At 46.1% G+C, this 20955-nt stretch overlaps 1 protein-coding gene across 1 annotated transcript; it reads right to left on the bottom strand.

Moving 5' to 3' along the window:
- Positions 1-630: 630 nt before the first annotated feature.
- Positions 631-17862, bottom strand: BCL2L15 (BCL2 like 15). Its single transcript, XM_060233252.1, is given in 5 exon segments — positions 631-843; positions 846-963; positions 15781-15911; positions 17741-17829; positions 17831-17862. Coding segments are annotated over 5 exon segments (474 nt in total). The 3' UTR covers positions 631-739.
- Between the last annotated feature and the right edge of the window lie 3093 nt (positions 17863-20955).

The following is a 20955-nucleotide window of genomic DNA, read 5'->3' as shown; positions in this document are numbered from 1 at the left end:
AATGGAGCTGGTATTTATGATCCTGTTCTCCTGATTTTCAGTTTCAGAGACATCACATTTCCCCAACAATCAATACATGTCGGTGTCAAGTTGGACCCAAACCTCATGTTTTGACAACAGAAGGGTTCTGCAACTAGGAAAATACAGTAATTCTTCAGTAAGCCAGGCAATTGCAATTGGAGTATTATGTGGAATATGCACAAATGAATGACCTTTTGGGCTGTGACCTGGTGTGACTGATTGGATAGAACCTAGCTCTTCTTCCCACCCCACCCCCTCTGCCTACAGCCACTACTTTTTGTTTAGTTCTTGTTTTAATTTTTTAAGGGCTGAACACACCAGTGCTGTGCAACACTATTGTACTCTTTCCAGCCCTAAGAGGCACAGTGCAGCAAAACGTCTTTTATTTGAAGTGAGGAACTAGGAGTCTGTGTTTTTTTTAATTCTCTTCAGTTTTGAAGGTTCTCCTACAATTAAACAAAAAAGCAAGTCAGTGGGGAAATGTAAGATAAAAACCAAATGACAACAAACTTCTTGTGAGGATCTAACAGAACTGAGATGAATATAAAACACTGGAATTATGGAGGCACACCAACCAACACAATGGGGCAGCGTGAAGGTAATCAGGAAGTGCTGGAGTTTACTCACTATCACATGCATACTGCATTAGATATTCTAATCAACAGTAAACCAGTAAACTTCAAACACAATCAACACAAATGCAAAACAAAATTGAACATTAACTTACCCAGCCACCATGCTCTTCAATATAGCATCTCACTTGGATATTTCCATTGATTAGCCCTGCAAGTAAAGCTGAACTAGCCACAGGAGGAATTTTTTTACAAGGTCCTTAAATAACCTCACAGAGACAGCCAGGAAAGCTCTTTCATACTCCAGACCAGGACTATGGCTACTCCATTCCTTGCTGAGAGACTCCACTATTTCTCCAAATTTCTCCACCTGTAAACAGAGAATTTCTAAAATGTGCAGTCAACTAAACAGGCATATAGATAACAGACAATCATAGATAAGATACAGAAACACATGAAGGTGCCTTTTATTGAAGTCAGACCACTGGTCTATCAAGATCAGTATTGTGTATTCTCACTGGCAGCAGCTGACCATGATAATGGCTTTCACATTATCTGTGGCCTGATCCTTCTAACTGCCAATGCTAGGGACTGGACATGGGACCTTCTGCACGCACAGCAGATACTCAGCCAGTCACAGCCCCACCGCCAGTGGAAAATGGCTGAGGATCACAAAGGAGCTTAAATATAAATTCCTTACTAGTGGGATCATGATTTGTGATGCTGGAGAAGAATCTTGAGAGTCCCTTGGACTGCAAGAAGATCAAATCAGTCAGTCCTAAGAGAAATCAACCCTGACTGTTCCCTGGAAGGTCAGATGCTGAAGCTGAAGCTCAAATACTTTGGCCACCAAATGAGAAGGGAGCACACTGGAGAAGATCCTGATGCTGGGAAAGGCAAGGGACCTTCAAATATAATCTAGCAAGGAGCAAGCCATTCTCATCATATTTTAAGTGCCTGCTGTGGCAAGTGGGATCCAGGAACTCTGAAGTCTTGTACTGAGGAACTGTTTTTAGTTTTGTAATTCGTAGTTGCAGCTCTTAGATTTCCCTATTAGATTATTTGTGCATGCTTGAAGTAACACCTTTTCTACAGTATATTCTTTGTATTGAGATACTCTGGATTATTTTCCTTCGTGAACCAGACTCACTGAAGTTAAAAGGGGTGAAGTGGGAACCTTTCTGTACCAGCACCAGCATGTAGATTCCATTAAGAGGATAATTATTGGCTGGCCTAGAACACCTTCTGTACTTAAAATCTCCAGGTGATGGTAGAATCTCATACCCTCTCTCACCTCCTGAAATGAAAGGTTAAGGAAATGTAACTTTTTTACCATCTTGCAATGGGAACTGCTTTTTACTGGGTTAATTTTAATGTTGGTTTTTAATTATGTATTCTGCATTTTATTCTAAGCCATCCTGAGGTAAGGGTGGCCAATAAATCTACAGGCAGAGTTCAGGTCCAAAGCCTGGGAGTTTGTACACTTTGTACACAAAGGTCTAGTGGATCCCTTCAAATAGGTAATTGTACACTATACAGAAGGGATATTAACAGTCCCTTATCTCTATAGCATTTTCTTAAGAACATAAGAGAAGCCATGTTGGATCAGGCCAATGGCCCATCCAGTCCAACACTCTGTATCACACCGTGCCCCCCCCCAAAAAAATGAAAGTGCCATCAAGAAGTCCACCAGTGGGGCTAGAAGCCCTTCCGCTGTGCCCTCCCAAGCACAAGAATACAGAGCATCACTGCCCCAGACAGAGAGTTCCAATGATAAGCTGTGGCTAATAGTCACTAATGGACCTCTGATCTATATGCTTATCCATTCCCCTCTTGAAGCTGGCTATGCTTGTAGCTGCCACCACCTCCTGTGGCAGTGAATTCCACATGTTAATCACTCTTTGGGTGAAGAAGTACTTCTTTTTATCAGTTCTAACCTGACTGCTCAGCAATTTCATTGAATGTCCATGAGTTCTTTTATAGTGAGAAAGGGAGAAAAGTACTTCTTTTTCTACCTTCTCTATCCCATGCATAATCTTGTAAACCTCTATCATGTCACCCCACAGTCAACGTTTCTTCAAGCTAAAGAACCCCAAGCGTTTTAACCTTTCTTCTTAGGGAAAGTGTTCCAACCTTAGTTGCCCTTTTCTGCACTTTTTCCAATGCTATAATACAGGAGTGGCCAACGGTAGCTCTCCAGATGTTTTTTGCCTACAACTCCCATCAGCCCCAGCTAGCATGGCTAATGGCTGGGGCTGATGGGAGTTGTAGGGGGGGGGGAAATCTGGAGAGCTACCTTTTGCCACCCCCGCTATAATATCTTTTTTGAGGTGCGGTGACCAGAATTGTACACAGTACTCCAAATGAGGCCGCATCATCGATTTATACAGGGGCATAATAATAATAATAATAATAATAATAATAATAATAATAATAATAATAATAATAATAATAATAATATATTTTATTTATATCCCACCCTCCCTGCCGAAGCAGGCTCAGGGTGGCTCAAAACATATAACAAATACAAATTACAATATAAGACATTATCTCAGTACAATATATATAATTTGCTAATTAAAACCATTATAATTAAAACCATCAAAATTAAAATTAAAACTAACATTTACAGTGCTATGTTCTAGGTGTCCTCCTCGGTAGTTTATGATGGCCATATATAGTAGACTAAAATCCACATTAAACGAAGGCCAGTTGGAAAAGGGTAGTCTTGCAGGCCCTACAGAATTGATCAAGACTCCACAGGGCCCGCACTTCATCCGGTAGTTGGTTCCATCAGTGTGCAGCTGCGATCGAAAAGGCCCTTTCTCGCATACTCTTCAGTTTGGCCTCCTTCGGCCCAGGGATTGTCAACTGATTTTGTGCACTTGATCTCAGTACTCTCTGGGGCACATATGGGGAGAGACGGTCCCTAAGGCAGGCAGGTCCTCGGCCATATAGGGCTTTAAAGGTAATGACCAGCACTTTGTAATGAATCCGGTATACAACTGGCAGCCAGTGCAGCTCACGCAGCCTCGGCTGTATATGCTCCCACTTCGGGAAACCTAGTAATAGCCTGGCCACTGCATTCTGCACCAGCTGCAACTTCCGGGTTCGGCACAAGGGCAGCCCCATGTAGAGGGCATTGCAGTAATCCAATCTCGAGGTGACCGTTGCATGTATCACTGTTGCCAAGTCGTGACACTTTAGGAAGGGGGCCAACTGCCTCGCTCGCCTAAGATGGAAAAAAGCGGATTTAGCAGTGGCTGCTATCTGGGCCTCCATTGACAAGGAAGGCTCCAGTAGAACCCCCAAGCTCTTGACCTTGTGCGCCACTTTCAATGGCGCACCGTCAAAAACTGGAAGGGGGATTTCCCTTCCCAGACTGCCACGACCTAGGCAAAGGACCTCTGTCTTCATTGGATTTAGCTTCAACCTACTAATCCTGAGCCAACCTGCCACAGCTTGCAATGCTAGGTCCAGATTTTTTCGGACACAGTCAGGCCGACCATCCATTAGTAGATAGAGCTGGGTGTCATCCGCATATTGATGACACCCAAGCCCATATCTCCGGGCAATCTGGGCAAGGAGGCACATGTAAATGTTAAATAACATCGGAGAGAGTGCTGCCCCTTGTGGCAGTGAGTGGGTGCCTCTGGGACAACTCTCCCCCAATTGCCACCCTTTGTCCCCATCCATCAAGGAAGGAGGAAAGCCATTGTAAGGCCAGCCCCCGAATCCCTGTGTCGGCAAGGTGGCAGGTCAGTAACCGATGGTCGACCGTGTCGAACACAGCCGATAGATCCAACAACATCAGCACTGCCACGCCACCTCGATCCAGATGCCTCTGGAGATCATTCACCAAGGCGACCAGCATTGTCTTCATCCCATGACCCGGGCAGAAGCCGGACTGGTGAGGATCTAAGACAGAAGTATCATCCAAAAAACTCTGCAACTGTAGCGCTACTGCCCTCTCATGATTTTACCCAAAAATGGTAAATTTGAGACCAGTCGATAATGTGCCAATTCGGCCGGATCTGATATAATCTTTTTCAAGAGAGGGCAGACCATAGCCTCTTTAACAACAACAACAACAACAATTTTTATTTGTATCCCGCCCTCCCCGCCGGAGCAGGCTCAGGGTGGCTAACAGCATTATTTCATACATTGGTCATACAATATTAAATAAAACTACATTGACAGTTTAATTAAAATTCTGATTCTAATTAAAATTCTAAAATTAATAAAATTAATAAAATATACCAGTGCTATAATTACGTTTACGTTTATGATGGCGAGTTCTTTACCAGTTTCCCTCTCAATCAGTGAAGGCCAATCGGAAGAGGGTAGGCTTGCAGGCCCTGCGGAACTGTTCAAGGTCCTGCAGGGCCCACATTTCCTCTGGAAGTTGGTTCCATAGGCGTGGAGCCATAGTAGAGAAAGCTCGGTTGCGGGTGCTTTGCAACTTCACCTCTTTTGGCCCCGGAATGTTCAGCAGGTTTTTCCCAGCTGACCTCAGTGCTCTCTGGGGTTCATACGGGGAGAGACGGTCCCTAAGGTAGGCAGGTCCTTGACCATATAGGGCTTTAAAGGTAATAACCAGCACTTTGTAATGAATCCGGTATACAACTGGCAGCCAGTGCAGTTCGCGCAGCCCAGGCTGTATGTGACCCCACATTGGGAGCCCCAACAGCAATCTAGCCGCATTCTGCACTAGCTGCGGCTTCTGGACTCGGTACAGAGGCAGCCCCATGTAGAGGGCATTACAGTAGTCTAGTCTCGAGGTGACCGTTGCATGAATCACCGTTGCCAGATCTTGGTGCTCTAGGAAGGGGGCCAGCTGCTTTGCCCACCTCAGAGAGAAAAAGGCTGACTTGGCAGTGGCTGCAATCTGGGCCTCCATTGATAGTGAAGGCTCCAGTAAAACTCCCAGGCTCCTGACCCGGCACGCCGCTTTCAGCGGCGCCCCGTCAAAGACCGGGAGAGGTATTTCTCCTCCCCGGGCGCCCCGATCTAGGCAAAGGACTTCTGTCTTCGCTGGATTCAGTTTCAGCCCACTCTGCCTTAACCAAGTTGCCATAGCCTGCAGAGCCCGGTCTAAGTTCTCTGGGACGCAGTCAGGCCGGCCGTCCATTAGTAGATAGAGCTGGGTGTCATCCGCATATTGGTGGCACCCAAGCCCATATCTCCTGGCAATCTGGGCAAGGGGGCGCATATAGATGTTAAATAACATCGGTGAGAGAGCTGCTCCCTGAGGCACTCCACAATCCAGTGTGTGTCTCTGGGACAGCTCGCCTCCGATTGCCACCCTTTGTCCCCGATCTTCAAGGAAGGAGGAGAGCCATTGCAAGGCTGACCCCCTAACCCCCACATCGGCGAGGCGGCAGGTCAGTAGCCGATGGTCGACCATATCAAATGCAGCCGACAGGTCTAACAACATCAGCACCGCCACACCACCCCGATCCAGATGCCGTTGGAGATCATCCACCAGGGCGACCAGTACTGTCTCCGTCCCGTGGCCCGGGTGAAAACCAGACTGGCAAGGGTCTAGGATGGAAGCGTCATCCAGAAAGCCCTGTAACTGCAACGCCACTGCCCTCTCTATAAGTTTACCTAAGAACGGTAAATTAGAGACCGGTCGGCCGGGTCTGCTGTACTTTTTTTCAGGAGGGGACGGACCAAGGCCTCTTTTAGAGGCGTTGGAAAACGCCCCTCCAAGAGGGATCTATTTATGATGTCCCGTAAAGGACATCTGAGCTCCCTCGGGCAAGATTTAATTAGCCAGGAGGGGCATGAGTCCAAATCACAAGTTGTAGGGCGCTCAGAGGAGAGGATTCCGTCAACTTCCTCCAGGCTGAGTGGGTCGAAATGATCCAGGATTGAACCGGAAGACAGGCACGGAGCCTCGAGTTCATGTACTGTATCCAACGTGATGGGCAGGTCCTGGCGGAGCGACGTGATTTTGTCTGCAAAAAATTTCGCAAAAGCCTCACAGCCTATTCCTAATTCTCTAACATTGGGTCTGCCCTGAGGCAGTGTAGTTAAATGCCCAATTATTTTGAACAATTGTGCCGGGCGCGAATTTGCAGACGCAATCTTGGCCACGAAGTAGTTTTTCTTCGTGGCCTTGACTGCCATCTCATAAGACCTCATAAACATTCTATAGGATGTTTTCGTCGCTTCGTCACGAGTGCGCCGCCACTGCCTCTCTAGTCATCGGAGTCCTTGTTTCAATCGGCATAGCTCCAAGGTATACCAAGGAGCCAGCCTCGAACGAGGGCGCAGAGGACGTCGAGGTGCGATCTCGTTGATTACCCCGGATAGCCGATCTTGCCAGGCATCAACCAGGGTGTCAAGAGAATCGCCAGGGGGCCAAGGATCCCGAAGAGCCATTTGGAACCGTTCCGGGTCCATCAGGCTCCACGGGCGAGCCAAAATAGGCTCTCCGCCCTTACAGCGTTGTGGTAGCGTTTCCATACGAGCCTTGAGGGCTAAGTGATCCGACCATGGTATCGCCTCAGTTGCGATTTCGTTCACTTGAATCACGGTCACAAAGATCAGATCTAATGTGTGTCCCGCCTGATGCGTGGGGGTCGTAACAAATTGAGAGAGTCCCAGTGTCGCCATGGAAGACACTAGGTCCATCGCCCGAGTGGAAGCCGCGTCATCGGCATGGACATTGAAGTCGCCCAGGACCACAAGCCCTGGGTACTCCAATGCCCAGCACGACACCGCCTCCATCAGGGATGGTAAGGCGCTGGCCGGTGCGTTAGGTGGACGGTACACTAGCCAGATCGCCAATTTCTCTCCGACATCCCACGCAAGGCCGGCACACTCAATACCATTGATCGTTGGGGCCGGGAGAGCCCTGAAGGAGTAACCCTCCCGTATGAATAGCGCCACCCCTCCTCCCCGCCCGCTAATCCCCGATTGGTGAAAGACCGAGTAACCCGGGGAGGGTCATCTGGGAGAGCGCCATCGTCTCCCCCTCTTGAACCCAGATCTCGGTCACGCAAGCCAGGTCAGCGTCCTGCCGACGCAGGAAGTCCCTAATGGTCTCGATCTTATTATTTATAGACCTGGCGTTGCATAACACCAATGTCGGATGCGGGCAACTTCTCTTGGTCCCACTACTTGTCACCGTCGGGATGGGAAGTAGACTGGAAGGGGGCCGAGCACTGTTTTATCTCGGCCTCCTTGCCTTACATCTCCGTCTATTCCCACCATCATACCTTCCCCTCCCCAGGAGCACTGGAATCCCCTGGCTGGACATCCACACCTATTCCCCAATGGTTGTAATAGGATGGCCGTATTCACCTAACTAGTTTATATAGGTACACAGTGTGGGTCCCTGACCCACCCTCGTCCTCGATTCCAGATTATCTAATTCACCATAATTTAATCAATATCTTCCTATGCTTGATTAGTAGGTAATTCTTAGCACTATAATAAAATCCAATTTCTATCTAAAGTTAAATTTAAGGTGCTAACGTAAACAATAATTAATTAATTAGTTAATTCTATATGCATTTAAATACATAAACACATAGTGAAAAAAATCCAATTACTAATCAATTTATGTTAATTCATTAATAACAATCTTAATTGGTGATCAATAGTCGTTAGGTGGCGGGGATAAAGTTAAGGAGGGTGAAGTAGGGTTTAGTTCTTAAGGTGCTGTTAGTTGGTATTGGGAAGTTAAAATTGAGTGTCCAAGTTTACAGGCGTCTGTGGTGCTTCATAAAGATCTTAAAGTGCAAGTGCAGTTTTTCTTTTTTAAAGAAAAGTGCCGTTCTTTAAGGCGATTCTTTTGAGGCACGGGTGTGGGAGATGGTCACACTTCTCTGTCCACGTTTTGGGTCTCCCAGCCTTCGAGCCCCGTATAGAGCTTTGTTGGCAGGAGAACTTCTCGGTTACTGGCCCTACCGTGGATGGGGGGGCGTGGTGGTGCGAGGGTAGGGAGTGAGGGGGGGGGGCGAGGGGGAGCAAGAAGGAACAAGGGGGGGGGTTGGGGTGAAAGCGGATGCTCGCCGAGACTTACGCCCCGGGACCAATCCACTCCTTCGCCCACTCACACCCCCATAACTCTGTCTCCTCCACAGCAACCCCACTCACTCCACTCACCCCTCTCAGTCCTCGTCGTGCCGGTCCGCGCCCCAGTCCTCACCGATACTGTGTCGGCCTGTCCCGGCCACCCGCCCGCGACCACACCTACTCCCAGTCTCAGCGTCGGCCCAGGCAGCAGCGATACTCCTCAGCGGCTCCGGTCAGCCACAACGCTCCGGGCAGCAGCGACACTCCTCCACAGCACCCAGCAGGAGCCCTCCCACGGCCCCGACCAGCTCCGCGCTCCACGCTTGTCACGCCCTCCGCGCTCTCCCCCTCGGTGCCGGCCCGATCTCTCCCGGCCCCCTCCAAACGCCAGCCCACAACCGTGTCCCAGCCCTGCCCTGGCGCCCCTGCCCCGACAGCCCCCCCCCCCAGCTCACCGCTCATCACCTCCAGCACCACCGACAACCACAGCCTGGCACTACAACCCGCTGGTAATCTGTTATTCCGTTCGTTGTTGTTATGCTGTTATCAAATAGCTGTTATTATAGCTTAAGTTGGTATCAGTCAGTGGGAGCCCTAGCACTAGGCTTCTACCGCCGTCGCCATCTTGTTGTAACAGAGGTTTAAGAGGTGTTGGAAAACACCCCTCTGAGAGGGATCTATTTACGATGTCCCGTATAGGACATCTAAGTTCCCTCTGGCAAGATTTAATTAGCCAAGAGGGACATGGATCCAAATTGCAAGTTATTGGCCGTACAGTAGAGAAGATTCTGTCAACTTCCCCCAAGCTAAGTGTGTCGAAGTGATCCAGAACTGAACCAGAAGACAGGCATGGAGCCTCGAGTTCTTGTACTATATCCAATGTGGCGGGAAGGTCATGGCGGAGTGACATGATTTTATCTGCAAAAAATTTCGCAAAAGCCTCGCAGCCAATCTCTAATTCACTAGCATTTGGTCTGCCTTGTTTATCCTAAACAATTGTGCCGGGCGCGAATTTGCAGATGCAATCTTAGCCGCAAAGTAATTCTTCTTAGTGGCTTTGACTGCCATCTCATAGGACCTCATAAACTCTCTATAAGATGTTCTCACCGCTTCGTCTCGAGTACGCCGCCATTGCCTCTCTAACCATCTGAGCCCTTGTTTCAGCTGTCGCAGCTCCGGGGTATACCACGGAGCCAGCTTAACATGAGGGCACAGAGGGTGTTGAAGTGTGATCTCGTTGATGACCCTGGATAGTCAGCCATGCCAAGACTCAACCAGGTCATCAAGGGAATCACCAGTGATCCTGCAGAGCCATTTGAAACCTCTCAGAGTCCATCAGACTCTGTGGGCGAACCAAAATAGGCTCTCCGCCCATACAGGGTTGGGATGGAGCATCCACACGAGCCTTGAGGGCAAAGTGGTCCAACCATGGTACCACCTCAGCAGTTATACCATCCACCAAAAGCCCAGCCGCAAAGACCAAATCTAACATGCCCTGCCTGGTGAGTGGGTGTTGTAACAAATTGGGAGAGTCCCAGTCTCGCCATGGATGACACTATGTCCATCGCATGACTGGAGGTCACGTCATCGGCATGGACATTGAAATCACCCAGGATCACAAGCCTTGGGTATTCTAATGCCCAGTCTGTTACAGCCTCCATCAGGGACAGTAAGGTGCTGGCTGGTGCGTTAGGCGGACAGTACACCAGCCAGATCACCAAGCGGTGCAATCACTTTTACATCTCTCACCAGTTCTTGGGCATTACTTAGGACCAAATCCTGGATCGCTCCATAGCACAGTCATTGAGAGTGTCTAGAAGAAGAAGATGATATTGGATTTATATCCCGCCCTCCACTCCAAAGAGTTTCAGAGCGGCTCACAATCTCCTTTATCTTCCTCCCCCACAACAGATACCCTGTGAGGTGGGTGGGGCTGGAGAGGGCTCTCACAGCAGCTGCCCTTTCAAGGACAATCTCTGCCAGAGCTATGGCTGACCCAAGGCCATGCCAGCAGGTACAAGTGGAGGAGTGGGGAATCAAACCCAGTTCTCCCAGATAAGAGTCCGCACACTTAACCACTACACCAAACTGACTCTTCTAGAAGAGTCTAGAAACTCAATCTCTTTTTCCCAACCATTAATGCTATTTAATTTTGTAACCCAGTTGTTTTTGCATTTAAAAATTGTAATCCACCTTGAGTCTCAATGAAAAAAGGCAGACTATAAATGTAAATAATTTTTTTGAAAATTGTTTTGGCCATTGCTGTAGTTTTCCATAGCCGAGGTATCTAACCTTACTAGACAGTATAGTCCAGGGCTTACCTTACTTTAATGTGTGCCTCTGATCACCAGAGGGCATCAAGGCAATTGCAGTGTCTAGACTTGAAGAACAGTAGCCAAACTGGTTTTCTCAGTGAGAAAGGTTTTGCTTCCCAAAAGTGGTGTAAGACCATTTTTGCTTTCATAATATATACGTGCATATCTCTTTTGTCAAACAGAGCTTACTGGTTTAAGAAGCAATTTAAAAACCCTACCAAGATGTTTTATAGAGGAAATATGAGGAGAATGTATCCACCAGAAGTTGCAACTTATGCTTTAAACTGCCTTAAATTAGGGGGATAGGATCCCCCAACTATTGTCTGTCTCCAACCTTGCTGCTGTTTTGAGTGAGTATGCTGAGTCTTGGTTACAAGTCTGCTACTTAAAGTGCATTAGAGGACTGGGGAGAATCTAAAGTACACCGGTGGTTATAGCATCTCTAAGACAATGAACTTTCTGTGAATGTTCAGCTTCCAGCTCTGTGTTACTCCCATGGATGTACTCTCTAGACCAGTGGTCCTCAACCTTTTTGGCACCAGGGGCTGGTTTTGTGGAAGACAGGTTCTCCACTGACCAGGAAGCGGGAAGAGGGGGAAGGTTGATGGTTTTGGGATGATACAATTGTGCACTTTATTTTGGTGTAGTTAAATTTGTGGACTCTAATCTGGGAGAACCAGGTTTAATTTCTCACTCCTCCGCTTGCAGCTGCTGGAATGGCCTTGGGTCAGCCATAGCTCTCACAGGAATTGTCCTTGAAAGGGCAGCTGCTGTGAGAGCCCCCTCAGCCCCACCCACCTCATCGGATGTCTGTTGTGGGGGAGGAAGATATTGTGAGCCACTCTGAGATTTTGAGTGCTGAGCAGGATATTATTCCAATATTGTCTTATTATTATTATTACTAATACAACTACATTATAATATATAATGAAATAATTATACAACTCATGGCCCGGTTGTTAACAGGCCACAGACCAGTACTGGTCCACGGACCGGGAGTTGGGGACCTCTGCTCTAGACCATTGTCTTTATCCTGATCAGCTTTGAAACTGACTTCACTGGCTCAGAGAGAGACCCAGTTCCCAGTCCAGTCTTGAACTCTCTTCTGACTCTGATATTCCATGAGTGCAGTTGAAAGTGAACTGGAAAAAAACAACAGGTCTAGGCTCCTAAGCTCCAAGTACTAACCATGTCAAGAAAAATTCTGGCACCATGGGCAAAGTTGGTACTGTGTGACTTTCCCCTGAGATTAACCCCCCCTCCCAAAAAAAAGAACCCTCAGACCAACCCAGAGGAAGTAGTCTCCTAAAGGGGAACACTGTAATAACAACATAAACAAAGGCTAACACTTAATATTCAACTCTATCCACTATTTGTCGCAATGGCACTGAACCTCTGCTGTCTCCACTTCTTTCTCTCCATACACACCTTCTCTTCTTATCTCTGTGCGCAGCAACAGAAATTTGTGTCCCTCATACTGCAGAATGCCTAATGTCTCCACAAGCCTCCTAGGTGACAGAAGTCTTGAAGGGACCATACAATTCGTCTCTACTAAAAGAAAAGGAAGTGGAGTCCATGTTGTTCCAGGAGAAGTGGCATGACTTGCCTTGTCACTCCACAGTAATCTTGATGCATTCTTTGTGGCAACAGACTGCTTCCTCTGTGGAAAAACCGGCCTCTGCAGGCATCTTCATTTCACTAGGGTAGTAGTGATTTACCCAGCTGGCCATGGTCCCGGGTTTATTTCTTTTATACCCTGAGTTTCTAAACGGGGACTCAAATAGCTTGCATCATTCTTCTGTTATCCTCATAACAGCCCTGTGAAGTAGGTTATGCTGTAGGGTTGCCATGTCTGTGTTGGAAAATACCTGGAGACATTGGGGGTGGATCTGGGAAAGTGTGGGGTTTGGGGAGTGGAGGGAACTCAGCATTGGAACAATGCTGTACAGTCTACCCTTCAAAGCAGCCATTTTCTCCAGGGGAGCTCATATCTGCTGGCTGAGATCAGCTGTAAAAGCAGGAGATCTCCAGGCCCCACCTGGAGGCTGGCTAAGGTTGCCAAAGTTCAGTTCAAGAAATATCTGGGGACTTTGGGGGTGGAACCAGGAGACATTGGGGGTGGAGCCATAAGCAAAGTTGTGACAAGCACAATTGAACTCCAAAGGGAGTTCTGGCCATCACATTTAAAGGAACAGCACACCTTTTAAATGCCTTCCCTACATTAGAAATAATGAAGGATGGGGCACCTTCTTTTGGGGCTCATAGAATTGGACCTCCTGGTCCAATCTTTTTGAAACTTGGAGAGCATTTTGAGGAGAGTCGTCAGATGCTATGCTGAGATTGGTGCCTCTACATCAAAAAACAGCCCCTCCAGAGCCCCAGATCAATTCTCCATTATACTCTATGGGAATCGATCTCCATAGGGAATAATGAAGTCCCCAGCAGACATTTCCCTCCGACCCCCTCCTTTCTGACAACTCTGAAGCGGGGGAGGGCCTGCTCCCACCTGGGGATTGGCATCTCTATTCACGAGTTGCTGAACTTCCAATTTCTTCAAAATAACACAGAGCAGGCAAAGGTTTACCTTTTCCTAAGGGCTTTTTTTGTAGAAAAAGCCCAGCAGGAACTCATTTGCATATTAGACTACACCCCCTGACATCACTATTGTTCCACATAGGGCTTTTTTGTAGGATAAGCCCACCAGTGCCTCATTTGCATATTAGGCCACATCCCCGACACCAAGCCAGCCAGAACTGCGTTCCTGCTCAAAAAAAGCCCCGTCTTTCCTATGCAAATGCCCTCTGAAAAGATTGTGCAACCAACGGAGGGCCTGGGCTACTTTATTTATTTATTATTATTTATTACTTTGCATTTATATCCCGCCCTCTCCGCAAGCGGACTCAGGGCGGCTTTCACAGCCACTGGGAGCAGCCATGTTGTTCTGCCTGCTCCCCTGCTCCCATTCAACCTTAAAGACACAGACACACAAGAAAGCCTTTTCAAGTGGAGTCTGAAGCCTCCGGAGGTGGAAAGGCATATGGTGGCTGTGGGGGCGGGGCTTCCCCCCAGCGGCAAGCTGACTGGGAGCAGGAAGGAGCCTGGAAAAGCAAGAGAACTCTCGCTGGGACCTGGGGGTTGGCAAGCCTAACGTTGGCAACCCTATACTGAGAGTGACTGGGTAAAGGTCACCCAGGGAACTTCTACAGAAGAGGAGGCACTCAAACCTGGGTCTTCCATACTCTAGTCTGACACTAATCATTACAGCATATTGGCTCTCAGTTATCAGGCTTAAATGAGGAATCTACAGACCTATTCCATCCTCTAAGAAATAACTTCCTATTGTTTGCTACCTTCAACAGCTTTTAGATACACCAGTTTAGTTTTTGTGCAAATATCACTTTATTTTTAAAACTATTTCAGATAAAAAATACAGGTTTTCCTTGGCCACGTACTTCAGTTTACCCATTTATATATAGGTTATTTGCCCCTGGCTAGCATATTGTTAGTAAATGCATCTTCTTTCTACTTTTTCCTATGCATCTCCTGGAATTTCCCTACCTTTCACACAGTTATACCCAAATGTGATTTGCTTTGATGTTTTGGACAAGACAGCAGCCAAGTCGGGTAGGCCCCCATACAGACAGGAAAGTCTGGATCTTCCAGGTCCCAACTGCATCTGTGCCATTGTCCCTGCCACAATCTTCTGAAGAAGCCATTTCTCCTATCTGCCACCAAAAGGGATTTAAAAAAAAAAATATCAGCAATTGTTATATTAGAGAGCTATGTCAATATTCAGTCTGTCTAAATCCCCAGCTTTCATTTTAAAGAAATAAGATTCTAGTTCCTTTCATTGCAGAGACATGCTTTCCCGCTTATATCTCTGCAACACACTTTTTTAAAAAAAGCTGGGAATGCAGAAAACAATATTCTACTGCTACTCTAAAAAAAAGACAGTGGAAAACCCCACCCCAATGGCGATTAGGGTTGCCAAGTCCGATTCAAGAAATATCTGGGGACTTTGGGGGTGGAGCCAGGAGACTTTGGGGGTGGAGCCAGGAGACATTGGGGTGGAGCCAAGATCAAGGCTGTGACAAGCATCATTGAACTCCAAAGGGAGTTCTGGCTATCGCATTTAAAGGCCATCACCTTTTCAATTCCTTCCTTCCATAGGAAATCATGAAGGATTGAGGCACCTTCTTTTGGGGCTCATAGAATTGGACCCCCTGGTCCAATCTTTTTGAAACTTGGGGGGTATTTTGGGGAGAGGCACTAGATGCTATACTGAAAATTTGGTGCCTCTAATCCAAAAAACAGCCCCCCCCCCAGAGCCCCAGATACCCGCAGATAAATTCTCCATGATTTTCTATTGAAATAAATCTCCCTAGGGAATAATAGTGTTCCCAGCAGACATTTCCCTCCCCTCCCCCTGCTTTCTGACGAACTTGAAGCGGGGGGAGGGCCTCCAAACCGGGGGACCCCCTGCCCCCACCTGGGGATTGGCAACCCTAATGGCGATAGTGAAAATGGCTGCTAACAAAAAATGTAGGGAAAGCTTCCATGTAGAAGTGAAATGCTGATTTAAGGAACTTGTTTTGTAGTCTTTGTTCTTGAGAAAGCTGTTTTTACCCCAGCCTCTGAGCACCAGCAGAGAAAAAAACCCCAAACCGTTCTTTACCAGATCTCTACATCTTAAGGATAGGGCGTTTTCCTTGAGTTGAATTATCTTTGTTTCAGTTTTGTTATGGGAAGATAGGCTTTGGTGATTGTTTTCGGTAGCTTATAAAACTTTACTCTGACAGACTGTAAACTCTTTAGCTAAACAGCCTAGGAGAGTATATTACCTTTCCTTCCAACATCTCTGCAGCAAGCGTATCAATGTGCTGATTCAGGTCCCTGTTATATTGATCTCCTATGCATTGCAGTTGGTTCACAATAGTAACTGGGTTAAAATTGCTTGTAGCATCCCCAGCAGCTTAAAAGAAAGTGAACATACAATCACAGCTACTATCTCTGCCCCCAGTTCCAGTAGTGTTATCCATATCTAGCATAGCCCAGGTGGTATTAAATGAAGGGTCCTCAACGTTATTGAGCCTGCAGGCACTTCTGGAATTTTGAGAAAAAGAATGGGTATAACCCTAAACGACTGCTTTGGGGGCTGGGGCCATCCCAAAACGTCATGATGTTCCAAGCTAAAATGGAAGCAGCTGTTCCAAATGGATGCTCCCTTTGAACGCAAGGAAGCCGATTGGCTCATTGCTTTGAGAAACATATGCTATTTGATTTCACTATCCAAAGAAAGAAGAGGGACTCACTCCTGCTGTAGCCTCAAAGGGAGGTTGCAAAGCTTAGGGACATAAAAAAGGTCAGCTATAAATGACTGCCTATCAATTAGAATGCAGTCCATTCAGAGTGGGTAAGAGCTATTCTCAGTTGATACAGAGAAATAAGCACAGAGTGAGGTAGAGGGTAGGTGAGGTAAAGAAAACTAACTTTTTTTTAAAGGGGGGACGCAGAAAAGGCATTGCACTCAATCAGGCACATGTCCAGTGACTGCCATCCATCCCTACAACTCTCCTAAATCACTGGTTTAAAAATAATGAAATTCTCGTGTTTAGGAAATCCTTATTCAAACTGCAGTCATCTATCTTCATTAACCAGGTTTTGGTTTGTTTCTAGGCCAGAGATCCAGGCTGACAGGAACATTCTTCAAATATACCACCAGCTTCCTGTCAGCTTCAGTTTCAACTGCTAAATTGGACTTAATATCAAACTTCTCTGGCAGAAGAGCAAACTTTTATTGGTAAGGGGAAGTTCCAATAGTAAACCAGCACTAAACTACTAGTATCAATCATGGCTACAAGCTTTGATTTGTCAACTAAAATTGTAGTTATTAACTAAAATAAAGGCACAATTGTTGGTAATAAACAATTTTTATTAGTAACATATGGTAGCAAAACTATATCTACATCTTATAAAGACTTAAAAAAGAGAAATTCTTCTACCCCATATCTTACTTTTCCCCCACCCCTCCCCCCATTACTTGACCCCCTCCAGTGTTATTTACTTTAAAAAAACAAATATTAAAGGTAGCTTTAACTATTAAAAAACCAAAAATTATACTTTTGTTTTTTTAAAAAATAAAAATCATTATCAAAAATTGTCCAATGTCCTTTTATTTTCCACTCTTTTTCTACGTATCTTCTGAACTTCTTCCACTCCAACTTAAAAAGCTCCATATCATAGTCTCTTAATTTTCTTGTTAATTTGTCCATTTCACTCCATGACATAACTTTTATAATCCAGTCCCATTTCTCTGGTATTTTTTCTTGCTTCCACGGCTGCGCATACAATGTCCTAGCAACTGAGAGCAAGTACCATATTAAAGTTCTATCTTCTATAAAGGCACAATTGTTTATCCCCCGCATTTTTTTTGCTTCTGGTGTTATAAGATTTTTTTTTTTAAAAAAAAAACAACCTGAATTTGCTAGTCTCCATATCAGCATAATCAGACCCAGCTCTTGAAGCTACCTAATATTTGTGCACAAGGAGAATTAGAGCTGGACCCCCCAAAGGGCTGCTTTTAAGAACAATTCTTTAATCAATGTTGTATCAAGGTATCATGGTTTTATAAGGAACTTCCTAATAAACCCTTGGTCTCTAACAGGGGAAATTCTTAACTAATATGCCAATCTTCTTTATCTAATGTTGTTAAAGCAGCTGTTTCTGACCCTATACATTTCAAGAAATCCCAATACATTTCTGTATAGACTTCCATAAATCCCAAGTAATAAACAATCTTACCTGTTTTAGGGACATGCGGACTACTTTGACAAAAAGCTATGGGTAGATTTTTCACTAAGAAATTACTAAGTAAAGCTTCCACAATTTTCCGTCTGTTCGTCAAAGGTCATTGAGTTCTTCATGTTAATGTATTCTCTGTATTCCACATATAAGTTGCTGTTAAACTTTAAGTAGTTCTGCAGGGAAGATGGGTTGTACATAAATGAGTCTCCAGCAGCTTCTCCTTCTTGGTCAGAATGGGACTGGGATCCACAACTAGGTTTTGTAGACCTGCCTATATACTTTGCAAGAGGAAGTGACTTTTTATTTGCCCTGCAGCTACACACCCTTGATAAAAGCACTTGCACAATATCAGCAATAACCGTAAAACACAATTACTACCAGGAAGTTTGAGTGCATGAAGTCTGTTGGCACTCTTTCTTCTTCTATGAAGAAAATAGCTAGGATGCGTCCTTAATAATACTGGGTACAAAAACAGCTATAACCCAAGGCAACTGATTATATATCTATATTTATGGTCTTTTCTGCTATCATAATTGCATCACCCTTATGTCTGTTTCACAGTATCAATTTTATAATTTCTACAATGCTGATTTAGTTAATAGTTTACATTTCCCATGACTTGTTCAACTGGACTTCTTTTCATTACCTGGAATGTTGGAGATCAAAACTCTGGACTATTTGGGCATCTCAAAAAAGTTCTAATGGTCATTTTGAGCTTTTAGTTCCCACAATTCTGTGATTACATCATTGTCCTTTTGAAAACTTAGTAGTACTAGCAACTTACCCCCTGGAATCAAATAAAGCTGTCTTCTATAAGTTACTTCCTTCTTCTGTTTATTCATATATTTTTTACCTTGGTTTTTAGCTCTCAAATGCTGAAATTGAATCCAAAATGCAACTCAGGTAGATTCTCAGCCAAGCAGGAATCCAGCACAGTGGAGAGATTACTAGTAGCTGTCAGTGCTGCTTGTATATAAGAGAAGTGACAGCTTATAGCACATGCTGTAAAAGTGAAACTAGATCTGGAAGCTAGATGATCTAGATGACAGCAGGTGGCTGGGTGCCAGAGGTATTGCATCAGCCAGAAGCTCAGTCAGCATGACACAGCAAGATGCTGATTGGCTGGTCTATGTATAAATGTACAGAGTCACTATGGTGTGTGTGGGTTAATGGAGTTGGAGTTGCAGCAGAGCATACTGTCGGAGAGAAGAGTGATTAGTGTGTAAATAAATGTATATAGTGGTTTTACAGCTACTGTGTACAACCTTCATTCTTGCGTCGCTAAGAATCACCCTCTTGGACTCTAAGCACATTGACAGGGTTATGGGCCCAGCATGCTTCCGCTGCGCCTAGAAGACCTGAGAGAGGTGGTAAAGAAAGGATGAGTTGCTCCAGAGGCTGCCTAGGAGGTGAGACCAGCAGTGGCTGAAAGGAGACTGAGCAGGATGGCTACAGCAGCAGCTACTGTGATGGTGGAGAAGCTCACCACTACCAACTACAACATCTGGTCGCTAAGGTTAGAGCATTTCCTGAAGAGAGAGGGGCTTTGGGACTGTGTGTCAGCTCCTCCCGCTGATCCCACGCCGGCAGAGGCCGTTCAGGACCAAAAGGCTCTAGCCACTATCATACTAAGCGTCTCAGATGACCAGCTGGTGCATGTCCGTGGGCACCAGACAGCAAAGGAGGCTTGGGAAGCTCTCAAGGCTGTGTATGTGCAGAAGTCAGCAGGTTCGCTGATATCCCTGTCTTGGAGGCTCTACGGGAAACGTATGCTGGCCAGGGAGTCGATGAGGGACCACCTCGACGGTATGTCTATCTGTTTCCAAGAGCTAGAAGCAAGGGGTAAAGCGGTGGCTGAGGAAGATAAAGTCTACATAATATTGAGCTCTCTGGACGAGAGATATGATATGCTAGTGATAGCATTTGAAGGGCAGGATGCTGACAAGCTGACTTTGCCCTACGTGACCGGCAAACTCCTGGCAGAAGAACAGAGGCAGCTGGAGAGCAGGAAAGAGCAGACTAACGGCAAAGAAGATAAGCAGAGGTCTGTGGGGGCTCATTCCAGCTGGCAATCCAAGGAGGAGGAAAGAGCCTTGCAAGTGCTGAGGAAACATTGTTACTTGTGTAACCAGCTCGGGTATTTGCGAAGGTCTTGTCTACAGCAGCAACAGAGGAAGAGCCGGCAGCAGTCTTCAAGGACACAGGCAACTCTGGTAAGGACTGGTCCAGGACTGCAAAGTGTGCCGTGGGTTGTTGACTCTGGGGCTACGCAGATTTTTTGCTGCCAGGAAGAACAGCTGCAAGACTGCAGATCAGCTGAGCAGAAAATAGTAGCTTGGCTGACGGGCGACAAGCAGATGTGCTTTGCCAAGGCACGGTCCATTTTCCTGGACTCAATTATACTTTTTGTAATGTATTGTGTGTGCCAGAGCTAGAGACCAATTTGTTGAGTGTCTCCGTCCTGGCAACAGCTGGGTTCACAGTAATGTTTGATAATAAGGGCTGTGAAATCTTAAGGAAGGGTAGAAGGCTGGCTAAAAGCATATGTTTATGAGCTAGTGCAGACAGTGGGAAAGGCACAAACCGTGTGGAATAAACAGCCACACAGCAGGCGTATTCACCGCTTGCATAGAAGGCTCGGTCATGCCAGCTATAACACAATTAATAAGACCTTGGAAATATTGCAAGGTGAAAAGTGGATAAGTGCAATGCATTCCTAGATTGTAATATCTGTAAGGAAGCCAAATCAAGGTCCTATCCAGCTTCTAAAAAGAGTGAGCGTGTGTCTGAGAGGCTGCTCCAATTAATACACGCAGACATCATGGGGCCGTATGCCCCTAGTGTTTCTAAAAATAGGTTTGCTTTGGTTCTGGTCGACGACCACAGCAGGTTTGCGTGGGTGTATGCCATAAAACATAAGAGCGATGTGTTTGCAACTTTCAAGTACTGGGCTAGAGGGGTGCAGAAGCAATTAAATGCCAAAATAGCCTCACTTCAAACGGATCAGGGAGGTGAATTCCTAAGCAAAGACTTTGCAAGCTATCTGAGGCAAGAGGGCATAAAGCACAGAGTTGCCAACGTCTCCTCTTCGTGGGAGAACGGGGTGGTGGAATGCAGAGCAGGGGTATTCCAGAATATCTGCCACGCTTTACTAGAGGACAGTGGTCTAAAGCTGGCATATTGGGGTGAAGCCTTGAAAACGTCCTGTTATA

This window comes from Heteronotia binoei, chromosome 2, assembly GCF_032191835.1.
Source record: "Heteronotia binoei isolate CCM8104 ecotype False Entrance Well chromosome 2, APGP_CSIRO_Hbin_v1, whole genome shotgun sequence".
NCBI lineage: Eukaryota > Metazoa > Chordata > Lepidosauria > Squamata > Gekkonidae > Heteronotia > Heteronotia binoei.
This window is presented reverse-complemented; position numbering and strand designations above follow the sequence as displayed.